Source organism: Gigantopelta aegis, chromosome 9 (assembly GCF_016097555.1).
Source record: "Gigantopelta aegis isolate Gae_Host chromosome 9, Gae_host_genome, whole genome shotgun sequence".
In the NCBI taxonomy this organism is placed as follows: domain Eukaryota; kingdom Metazoa; phylum Mollusca; class Gastropoda; order Neomphalida; family Peltospiridae; genus Gigantopelta; species Gigantopelta aegis.
In genome coordinates this window covers 26,816,306-26,829,394 of record NC_054707.1, presented here as the reverse complement: position 1 = coordinate 26,829,394, position 13,089 = coordinate 26,816,306, and the positions used below count along the sequence as shown (strand labels likewise).

Sequence of the window (13,089 nt, the reverse complement as noted above, 5' to 3'; positions counted from 1 at the left end):
CTGTAAGAGAGCTAGACGGACATTTGGACATAAACACACTCTCATTACAGTCAGAGACCAACCTATGTCTTTTTTTGGCAATTCCTGACTACCAAACGGTAGGCAACGAGTCCTGCTCTAATACCACAACAATCCTATGTTAGACGTCAAATACCTTTACATCAATCATTTTCGAGTTAAGTGATACAAAAAAATCCACATATTAATCACTAATACACATACTACAGAAAGAAACCCGACAGCACCCACATTCAGCTACGCTTCGTGACACTCCGTCGCAACAATTGCAAAGCTCGGCGATCTATTTCGAGACGTAGACCACGTGATCGCGCACTGGGCGATTCCGCCTTGTGCAGCAGTTACAGGGGCCGTCTCATATCAAGCGAAGTTACAACATGGAAGAGTTGGCTAATGCCGTTTTGGATGAATTTGGATTTCATTACGTCATTAAACCAAAACAATTACACATTATTGATTCCATTTTGAATTTGAAGGATACATTTGGGGTGTTATCGACAGGATACGGCAAAAGTATGTGCTACGTACTGCCTCCTCTTATGAGATGACCCCTGTAACTGCTGCACAAGGCGGAATCGCCGAGTCTCGAAATAGATCGCCGAGCTTTGTAATTGTTGCGACGAAGTGTCACGAAGCGTAGCTGAATGTGGGTGCTGTCGGGTTTCTTTCTGTAGTATGTGTATTAGTGATTAATATGTGGATTTTTTTGTATCACTTAACTCGAAAATGATTGATGTAAAGGTATTTGACGTCTAACATAGGATTGTTGTGGTATTAGAGCGGGACTTGTTGCCTACCGTTTGGTAGTCAGGAATTGCCAAAAAAAGACATAGGTTGGTCTCTGACTGTAATGAGAGCGTGTTTATGTCCAAATGTCCGTCTAGCTCTCTTACAGTCAGAGTACTCGGGCTACCTGTAGGCCTACATGATCATGTACCTAGAAAAAATTAAAGTACAGATATATATATTTATTTTTTTAATATACTGAGTACTATTATTTTAATATATGTTCTTGAAACATTTTAAGGCATTACACTAATTACAGAAGAAAAAAAATATCTTAAAAAAAGAAGTTCTAAGCAAACTACGCCAAAGAAAAAAAACCCATAAAAACATTTTAATTTTAATGATTTATTGCTTCTATATTTGATCAGAAACAGGTTAGTAAGCAGGTTGTAATACATATACATTAATCAATTATGTCTGGCTGACAGTGCGTAACGACGTACCCACATGATCACAACATACACCGATTGTCAATGTGATACAATCATAGTCATACAGGTAACTTGGGTAATCAAGGAAATGGAATACCGACTCACTTCTGTTTATTAAACATTCTGCGTATTATCTCAATATATATATATATATTAATCTAGTTATATTCACTAGTTTATTTATCCATACGAAAATAAACAGTACCTGTATTTCCTGCCGAATGAGTCGCAACAACAAACAGAATAACAAAACAACTGACGCAAAACATTTCCACTGGCTTGCTCGCCATGTTTCTGAGCTTTTGTAGTTAATTCCTCCCAAGAGTTTGCGCATCAGTGTACTTCCGAAAAAGCAGTGGTAGCAGTGCACTCTATGTGGGTCATGACTGTCAAGTCTTGAAACGTGACTTGCTTCTAGTCCTAATGTAGTATAATGATCATAAACAAATAATTATCATAAACAACAGCAGTGATGCTAGTGTAATCAGCGTACATTGTTTTTGCTATAATAATACATTAAAAAAAAGTGCTCATGGGTGCACAGAGGGGTGGCGGGTGGATCAGGGATCGAACATCTTCTGCTCAAAGCGAAGTTTCTTTTTTTTAAATATATGTTCATGGGGAGCTTAACTCGATTCCCTAGAAACTTCGCTTGCCACAGTCTAGACCCCCCCCCCCCCCCCTCCAGTGGATTAGCGGTTAGTGAGAGAGAAGGCGATGTAGTGGCTTTACATCTACCCACTGAGTCGTTAAACTCGCACCGGGGTGTGAACCCAGTATCTAGCAGCCGTATGTCCGGTAGCTTAGCCACGACACCCCCGAGGCCGGTAAGATTCTTGGGTCGTAGGTGGACCCATTCTCTGATTGGGTTTTCACCGTCCCATCCAGTGCTCCACAACTGGCATATCAAAGGACGTGGCATTACCTGAAAGTGCATATAAAACAGGGCCGTCGGAGCCGGGGGGGGGGGGGCGCTAGGGGTTGGTCTAAAGCCCCTGCACTTTTTCAAAATATATATTTTTTAATCATATGTACAATCAAATCCAAGCATACCTAATTTACATGTAGGCTATAATGTCCATGACAACATTAGGAACAAAATAAAACCTGATCAGAATATGATGCTCCTATTGCCAAGAAACACCATATTCAACTTGGTGTACTAGTGTTCTGTTTTGTTTTGTTGTTGTTTTGGTTATTATTAGTTCGTTTTATTTGGTTTTTGTTTGTTTGTTTGTTGTTTGTTTTTACCAAACCAATAAGGTATGTTGCTGTATTTAAAGCTTCTGCGTGTTTAATTCGACCAGTGCAATATAGTGATAAAGTACTCCATCACTGATGAAAAATTATCATTTGCATATATACAGTGTCAGCGTTGAAAATAAACAGGAAAACCATGGTCGCCAGCAAGGCCAGTTGAACAAAAATCTTACTAGCTCTTCTCAAATTCAACTAGCCCTCCAATTATCACAGTGATATTTAATTACACAGCCAAAATCAAAACTAGAATGTTCTTTGTTTAATAATAACCATGTGCTCACTTTATATAGTCCATCTGCGTCAAAAGGAAACCGATGAATTGGAATGTAACTACATAAAAACATGTTATTAAGTTTTAATCCTATATCGACTCAAATGTTTTCAAAAAGACATACAGTATAAATAAAAATGTTTCTTTACAAATTGCTATTAAATTATACTGATTAAATATCATTTTAATACCGGGGTGAAGACAAAACGCTAGAACAGCCAAAATATACAGCTTGACTTGCATTGTCAACTAGTCTGAGAGTGGCAGTCTTCTTTGTGGCGATGCAATAGGGATGAAATAAACTGTGTGGCGATGCAAGAGGGGTGAACTCTCCAGTAAAGGATTTCCTACAGGCGATCTAGATAGTGTGTGTGTGTGTGTGTGTGTGCGCGCGCGTGTGTGTGCGCGCGCGCGCGTGTGTGTATGTGTGTGTGCATTTAATTTGGATATCCCCCTGCGCGTGCTGTAACCTCACCGTAGTACAGGGGTGTAACATTCTCTTTGAGAATGGCCAATACAGCACAAAATTTGAAGTTTTGAGTAAAAGTCAGTATCTATCTGTGATATTTGTGTTTTTGCACAGTTCTTTACACTGTATTTTTGTTTAAATCTCGAATTTTTATATTGATGTTGATCTTCACTTTATTTGTTTGCATTACCATAGTTTGACACCCAATAGCCGATGTATTTTACGTGCTGGGGTGTCGTTAAACATTCATTCATTCATTAATTTAATTTGGATATTGTAAATAGGCTACTACATTAGTAAGCTACTAATAAAATAAATATCAAAAGGAAAATAAATCTGTGAATTTTTTTATTAATATTATTAATTTTTTTTAGATAAATAAACGATGTACTTTGTTATCACATTTAAAAACATAAATACGTACTTATTGTTCATTACAGTAATATTTGGACTGTTATAGTCTTGGTGTCAAGACTTTAGGTCGTTTTTATTTCTTTTGCGTTTCTTGTTTAACTGGTACCATACTCGTCTGACGCTAAAATTGATGGTCGCCCAACGGATTACCTTTGTAAAACATTGAGTCGTCCTTAGCCAATAAAGGTCGCCACGGGCGATCGGGCGCCTGCCAATTTTCTACCCTGCAGTATATGCCACAAGGTGTTCAATAACTTCAATAAGGGTCTACACTGGTGAGCGATGTTTATGCGGAGGGGGAGGGTCGAGATCAAATATATTAAAAAACAAAATCCAGAAAATTTGTTTGAGCAGGAAGGAGTTCGATCTCCCAAAACTCCTCGCCTGCACACGCGCCTGCTGTCTCCCTTCAGACGACGTTTACCTTCCAAGCACAAAAAATGTCACAGAACCAAAACCACGGGCGTAGGAAAGTGTGAGTGTGTGTGTGGGGGGGGGGGGGGGGGGGGGGAGGAGCACATACATACACACATACAGACATACATACATACATCATATACACATACATACATACATACATACATACATACATAGATACATAAACCTGTCCTAGTAGCCCCATTAAATGTTTACTATTATACAAAATGGATATTTTAACAACAACGATAAGGTGCAGCAAATAACCGATCTTCACACCTTCAGGGATACTAGTACACATTCAGTCCCAAACATCTCTATTGTGTATCAATTAAGATGAAATGCATCTAATTTCCTCTGGGTACGCTACGCTTGACATTTGTAGATTCACTTACTATGACAATACACCGCATGAAGTAGGAATTAAATAGAAAAAGAAAACAAACTTGTTGAGAACGTTTAATTTAATACATTCCATTTGCATTTTGTTTCTGACGGAGACATGTCATAAGTTGAATTATAGTCAACTTTGAAGCACACATCCGTTGATTAGCACTAAGCAGTACAGACGGTAAAACAAGAAATCACAACAAATGTTTTAAAGACTATATATATATAGCAGCCTGCAATCAGCGGTCACCTGTCTTAAGCGGCCATTTTTATCTACTACCTTGTCTGACAGCTTAAGACAATAAATACATGTATACATATATATAAAAAAAACCTTTCCTGTCCTGGACGGAGGAGCCGGCCGATGCCGGCACCTGAGCCCAGGACAGGCGTGCGCTACAACAGCTTGCTCTGAATGTGCACGTTAAACAATAATTCCATTTCATTCCATATATATATATATATATATATATATATATATAAAACCCCACATCGCTGTTGCAACAAAGTGGGGGGGCATATTCCCCCCCCCCCCCCCCCCCCCCGCTTCCTACACCAGTGATTTAAACGTTTGTATCGAAACAGCGGTAACCATTCCAGTGCTATGTCCAGGCGGTCACAACCTAAACACCGGCTTCGGTGGTGTCGTGGTTAAGCCAATCTAATTAAAATTAGCTCCACTATTACATGTGGATCTAACAGCAGCCCGTTGGAGCTCATGTCCAGTTGACCTTTCATTCGACCAATCAAAACCTTACTTGCAAAATCATGCCAGTGATTTGAAAAGAATTTGAAAACATTCGGGATTATGCCGAGGGTACACGATATGATTCGGGTGAATTACGAAGTATGCCGGAAACTAATTTCAATATAAAATGTTTATAAAATTAGTTTCAAGACGAAAAAAACCCCGTTATGGTATAGCCATAAACTCTGTTTATACTAGTATACAATCCAGAGTTTATTACTGCACTTTCCCCCCTGTTTTTTTAATGTTGAAATAGACCAACAAGTTCGCCTATTACATAAATAGTCTCGCCCGATATTTTTAGAATTTGTATGCTCCCGAATAACGCTATAAACGGCGAAGTGTAATTGGTCGATATTTGAATTGTTATTTATAGATGAAATATCACCTGGACATGGGAGTCCACGCAGTGCTGTTAGATCTACCAGGGTAGACCCAGTAGAGCTAATTTTAATCAGATTGTGGTTAAGCCATCGGACACAAGGCTGATAGGTGATAGGCACATGGTTCGCAGAGGCGGATCCAGAGGGTGGGGGGAAGACCAGGGGGACGTGTCCTCCCCCCAAAAAAAACATTTATCAAGTGCCCTCAAAATGTTCAAGTGCCCTTTTTGTTTGTATAAAAATTGTTTTGCACCTAAGCATTTTTAGCTGCAGATGTGTGTCTGTGTTGCTGAGTCTCAATGGGGTTCACCACATTGTCTAACGCGAGTAATGAGCGCCTTGAAGTTGCGTGATCAAAGTTGCATAATGATAGCCTATATAATAGTTTTTGCTTTAAAATTGTAGGCTATAGATTTTCAAAATTACTAATCAACAAAAGACTCGAGTGTTTGTTTTTATTATTATTTTATTGGTTATTTTATAACAGTGGGTTGTAAATGGCTAATTTTGCTATTCAGATGCCAAGAAAAGACGTTTAAAGCCATCCAATTAAAACAAAAATTCCCGGGGACGCATACCTAGACATCTGGGGCACTGCGCGCACTCGGGCAAGGCATTTCGTGCTTTACTTAATAAGGACTCTGATCATAGCCCCCCCACCCCACCCCCACCCACACCCACACCCACTCCCCCCCCCCCCACACACACACACAACCCCCGCTCCGACGGGTTTGTTAAAGATCCATTATACATATTTTGTGCTATGCTGCGTTGTTTAGGCTGTGCTATGTTATGCTAGGCTATAATATTATATTATATCATGGTATTTTATGTTACATTACGACATTGTTATGTTGAATTATGCTATACTTCTTTATGTTATATTGTTATGTTATGCTATGCATCTTTTATATATGTTATATGTGTGGCAAAAATGTACTTTCTATAATTATAACATAATAAGCTTAGTTTTGTATTTCATGTCCCATAACTTCTTTTCTTCAGTATATTTCTTTCTGTACTTGGCTTGTGTGGTCAATTTCATATTTCATGTTTTACCTGTGTGGTTAGTGAATACCTGTGACTTATATATGTTATATGTGTGGCAAAAATGTACTTTCTATAATTATAACATAATAAGCTTAGTTTTGTATTTCATGTCCCATAACTTCTTTTCTTCAGTATATTTCTTTCTGTACTTGGCTTGTGTGGTCAATTTCATATTTCATGTTTTACCTGTGTGGTTAGTGAATACCTGTGACTTATATATGTTATATGTGTGGCAAAAATGTACTTTCTATAATTATAACATAATAAGCTTAGTTTTGTATTTCATGTCCCATAACTTCTTTTCTTCAGTATATTTCTTTCTGTACTTGGCTTGTGTGGTCAATTTCATATTTCATGTTTTACCTGTGTGGTTAGTGAATACCTGTGACATTTCTTTCTTTATTATAAGGACTATTTTCATGTGCTGTCTGTGAATGTCTTTAGTTTTGATTGGGCTGCTGACCATGACATGATCAGCTGATGTTAGAAGGTAGCCATTCTGCATTTATTGAGTTATACTGGATGGTGATTTATTTTGGGCTCCAGATATTTTGGTGTCCTGCATCTTGACATAAGAATTTATGTAAAGGTTAGTCTAACTTAATATATTAAACACATGTTATATTAATATTTCCTAAATATAATGCAATAAATATAATTAAAGTTATAAACAGTAAAATTAGTAATGTTATAAGCAATGTTGAAGATAAACTTTTAAGTTGGGTATTCTGCTTAATATTTAAAGTAACTTATTTATTATTAAAGTTATTCCCTTTATATTATACATGTTTCTTTTCTTTTGAGTATTTGGAAATTTTAATAATTGTAAAAGGGTTTATCTTAAATATGTATTTTATTTAATCTGTTTAAAAGAAGTTATTTTAACTTCAGGTTTACAGTAGTCTACAAATGAAGGTGGATATGGATGAACAGAACATCTTAAACCTCACGGGTTTGGTAATGTTATTTCATTTTATGGTATCTGATACTCTTGAGTTGAACACCAAAACAATTATGAACAGTATTCAGAAACTGAGTAATAAATCATACAGGTAAGTTTGGAGGGTAGTTACAAAACGAGGTCATGGGGTAGGGTATGATCAAGAGTTACGCACTTACATATATATATATATATAAATTTTTGTTTCATAAAATAAAACAGCCTGTCTGGTCATTTTGTTTAAAAAAAAAGAGAAGATTTTTCTATTATATATATATATATATATATATATATATATATATATATATACAATAATACATCTATTTATTAAGATATATGCATATAGGCCGGTGGCTTTGGAGCACTCTGGAGGGGTAGCACAGTATCTGGTGTGACTGGTAACAGGTCGTTTCGCCCCTGTTACTAGATCACCCGTGTCGTTTCGAACCGGATCCATTTGTACTGTTAACTGAGTCGGTTCGCCCCCATGTAGGGTAGTTTCGCACCTTTTTTCTTTTCTTTTGTTAATAAAAACAGTTATTCATTGCTTTATCATATATGCATAGGGATTTTTTTTTGGGGGGGGGGGGGGGGGGGGGGGGGGGTTACACACTGCCGACGATAACCACAGAGTTTGGTCTAATACGCGGATAGTTTATACTAAAATTTGAGAAGATCTAATTAATTTTTCTTTTCAGGTTGAAACATCTGCTAAAAAATAATCCCCTAAAACAGTGTCATACAAGACGTAAACTGAATAATAAGTACATTTTAGCATACTATATTATCATAAAGAACAGGAATAAAAACAAAATATTTTAACTGAAATGCCAAAATGTAATTGGCGAATACATATTTAGATTAGCGAAAGAAATTGAAGATTGGCGAATTTTTTGGCGAACAAAAATAGCCACCAGGGCTAGCACTGTATCAACTTGTAGTAAAAGTGGTTTTAATATAATTATTGTACATTTATCTATTTTGTCATTATTATTGACCAGAATGTTACATATCAATGTATTATCATGTTCATATGTTAATTATGGTAAGATTAATTCGTACAGTTTAGATATGCATACAGTTTAGATAGTCGTATCTCATTAATGTTTTAAATGAATGATTGTACATGTATTTATTTCGTATAATTTTTACCTTAATGTATATTTTTTATACATATAATATATCATTCTGATATGAATTATTGTAAATACGTATATTTTTAGAATGATAATGGTTATACTGTATATTTATTATTGTTATTTATTATTGTAGAGATGGGTTTCGTCTCCGTGATCTACAATAAACTGTGCAAAGCTACATAACCGGTTGTTATCATTTCCTACACTGAGCACCCTGTTGCATATGTGTTGTTTTATTGTGTTAAATTATATTAAAATTACTTTTTTCTCTCACTAATCCGTTCTGTCCTGGATATAGGCACGTCAAATACACACACATACACACACACACACACACACACACACACACACACACACACACACACACACACACACACACACAGTGAAACCGCTCTAAACCGGACACCTATGGCATCAAGAGATGTCCTGTTTTCAGGGGTTTGCATTGATACAAAAGCGTTTTGTTGTATTCTATCGTTTGATTCTGCTGGTATCCTGTTCATATCCGGCTTTATATATGTACTGAAGATGTATCAACAGATAATAACCCAATAAAGAACCTTCGACTTAGATATTTTTACATTTGCTTATATACTTTTAAAACTTTTAATGATTTTAAGTTTAGCTGGACCTGTGGACGTTCCATATTGAAAATTGATATGGCAAAGCCAATATTACTTCATTTTGCTAAATAAACAAATTCAAAACAAATAGGAAGACAATGGATTAAATTCATTGTTTTGTCGATCTTCAAACTATAAAGATGTTTGTTAAAGATACCAAACCTCCTCTTGATCTTTAGAGAGAGAGAACTCTCGAGTGAGTGAGTGTGAGTGTGATGTCAAATGCTGATTCTAACTATAAAGTGCAAATAATGTTATAATTAACACACACCTATATTATGACATGCCTAAGTGGAAAATTCGTCATCCGTAAAGCGTCGTCAGCATCCGTATCGTTCAGATTCCAGATAAGAGTAAAGATTTCAGACAATTTTAAACTTTGTTGAAATTTGTTTTGTTTAACCACAACACTAGAACACATTGATTGATTTATTAATCATCGGATTTTTAATGTATTTTTTTTTTAATTTTGACACATGGTATTAGATTAATATAAACCCATTGCATTTTTCCATTAACAACCGTGACGGGATCTTTATTATGCACTTTGATGGACAGAACAGGACATACAACGGCCTTTGATATACCAGTCGTGGGGCACTGGTTGAGACGGGAAAAACACATTCAGATAATGAGTCCATTGAGGTGGTTCGATACTGCGACGCTAGCACACAAGGCAAGCATTCTACCGACTGAGCTAGATCACGCTCCCTATGTAGGCCTAGTCCTTTTCCGCATAAGGCCAATGCATTGATATGTAAAGAGGATAGGACATAACTTGGTTACTGTCTTAAGAAATACATAAATATTTTAATTTTATTTCCACAATATCTACTTATTTCAGTCCAGCTCCCACCCCGTTCAACATAAGCTGTTCCTACAGATACAGCAGTAAATAATATTTTATAGATCTATACGCCAGTACATACCACGGCCTTTGATGTACCAGTCGTGGTGCACTGGTTGGAACGGGAAACACCCAAGTCTATAATGAGCGATCTCATGCGAGCTCTTTACCATTGATCTGCATCTCGCCTCTCGTTGAGACTGGGAAAGCCAAATTACGTTTCGCCCCAGGACACAGGTTCGTTACTGAGGGCAGCAGGTTCGTTACTGAGGGCAGCAGGTTCGTTACGGGTACATGTTGACTGGGGGAGCCAAATTACGTTTCGCACCAGGGCACCAGATTCGTTACGGGTACATGTAAACTTCGTGTTCCTCGAAACGATTTACATATGTAGAACTAATAAATGATTTTAACCCTCTTCCCCACCCTCCAGCCCTTTGCCCCGCCGTCCCTGAACAATCATCTGAAAGTAAATTAACACAGAATTTACAATGGTTAGCTTTGCAATCGCCCTAATTAAAAAATTGTGAAACATGGGAGATGACGGTTATAAATTAAATTTGGTCAAGACTGCGTATTTGAATTCTTGATAATAAAGAACGATCTATTTCGGCAGGGATGCACTAAATGAATCAACCAGCAATAGAAAAAGGTCTAGACAATCCACAAAATAAATTAAATATATTCGCCATATATTGCACGAATTATTTTGTATCATTTGCTTTGATAGAATTTACCTCTTAGTAGCCTTGCAGCTCGTCTGGTGTTGGCGGATCAATACACTGTTAGCAAATAGACTTAACATTCGGAGAGATGTCATTAAAATAAAATTATAAAATATGACCCAAAGTAAAATGTAAAATTAGCACCAAAAAAAAAAAAAAAGATGGCAGAAGAAAAACGTGAAATTTGTTTGAGGCTTATCAAAATGTAACTTCTTGGGATAGTGACTGCTAAATATAGGCCAGTGTGTACGGCATTTCATTACTCACCTGGTGTGGTAACATATGTCACATGGGAAAATATTGAGGAGACCTTTTAATTCTAAGGGCGGGACGTAGCTCACTGGTAAATCGCTCGCTTGATGCGCGGTCGGTTTGGAATCGATCCCCGTGGGTGGGCCCATTGGGCTATTTCTCGTTCTTGCCAGTGGACCACGACTGGTATATCAAAGGCCGTGCTATCCTGTCTATGGGATGGTGCATATAAAAGTTTCCTTGCTCCTAATGGAAAAATGTAGCGTGTTTCGTCTCAAAGACTATGTCAAAATTATCAAATGTTACCAAATGACATCCAATAGCCGATGATCAATAAATCAATGTGATCTAATGGTGTCGTTAAACAAAAGAAACAAGCAATCTTCTTGTAATTCTGACCGGCCTCGGTGGTATAGTGGTTATGCCGTCGGACTTCTGGCTGGTAGGTACTAGGTTCGTATCCCACCTGAGGCAATGGGGGATTTTTCATGCCAGTGCTGGCTCCAACCCAGTGTGAGTGCACCGCTAGGCTCAATGGGTAGGAGCAAGGCCACATACACCGAGCTTCACCCACTTCACGGGTGCGATTATGGGTAGTTTATATACGGTGTTTTTTTAAACTGTAATCACGAAAAAAGAAAGAAAGAAATGTTTTATTTAACGACGCACTCAACACATTTTATTTACGGTTATATGGCGTCAGACATATGGTTAAGGACCACACATATTTTTGAGAGGAAACCCGCTGTCGCCACTACATGGGCTACTCTTCCGATTAGCAGCAAGGGATCATTTATTTGCGCTTCCCACAGGCAGGATAGCACAAACCATGGCCTTTGTTGAACCAGTTATGGATCACTGGTCGGTGCAAGTGGTTTACACCTATCCACTGAGCCTTGCGGAGCACTCACTCAGGGTTTGGAGTCGGTATCTGGATTAAAAATCCCATGCCTCGACTGGGATCCGAACTTAGTACCTACCAGCCTGTAGACCGATGGCCTACCACGACGCCACCGAAGTCGGTCTGTAATCACGAAGTCACACACTGCAATGGCAATATTTAAGATTTCTTTCTTACTGTTAACGGTGATGTTACATGGAAAACGTACAAAAACCACCACAGGCGGACATGCGAAAAGGTGAAGTGTGGCGATACAAAGTTAAAGTGTGTTTTGTTTAACGACACCACTAGAACACTTTGGTTTATTAATTATTGACTATTAATATGTCAAACATTTTGTAATTTTGACATGCAGTCTTAGAGAGGAAACCCGCTACATTTTGCCATTGGTATCAAGAGACCTTTTATATGCACCATCCCACAGAGAGAATATCACATGCCATGGCTGGAACGAGAAATAGTCCAATGGGCCCACTGACGAAGATTGAACCTATACCGACCGCGCACCAATCGAGAGCTTTACCACTGAGCTATGTCAAAGGTGATGTTACATGAAAAACGTACAAAAACCATCACAGGCGAACATGCGAAAAGGTTGTGAAGTGTGGCGATGTTGCAAAATGCCGCATGAATGCTTGGGCCTTTAGCCCTGCAGACATTGACGTTTGGTATTAAGCCGTGTACAGGTTTGTTTCACAGTTAAATTACACATTTCGGTATCTAGAGTAAATTCAGAATGGATTTCTTTCAGAGCCATTTAAACTAGAAAGGGGCTGTAGACAAGGCGATCCTTTGTCTCCTTATATATTTATTTTATGTGCTGAAATCCTCGCTATCATAGTAAAAAACACCAATAATATAAAAGGTATCACTATAGATGGTGAAAAATATTTAATATCGCAGTATGCAAACGACACTGCAGGGTGTTCTATCTATCCTAGATTATTATGCACAAATATCTGGCCTAAAAATTAACTACACCAAATCAAAAGCTATTTGGATAGGTAGCAAGAAATTTTCAAATG

General features: G+C 37.6%; 1 protein-coding gene across 3 annotated transcripts in view; it reads right to left on the bottom strand.

Annotated features, from left to right (window-relative positions):
• LOC121380547 (plexin domain-containing protein 2-like) overlaps nt 1-1,563 on the bottom strand; it is a 69,061-nt gene extending 67,498 nt beyond the window's left edge. For all 3 annotated transcript variants that reach the window (XM_041509403.1, XM_041509405.1, XM_041509404.1), the window contains exon 1: nt 1,441-1,563. In XM_041509403.1, coding sequence (XP_041365337.1) covers nt 1,441-1,525 — 85 coding nt within the window. In that variant the 5' untranslated portion in view covers nt 1,526-1,563. The remainder of the gene's footprint in view (nt 1-1,440) is intronic.
• Between the last annotated feature and the right edge of the window lie 11,526 nt (nt 1,564-13,089).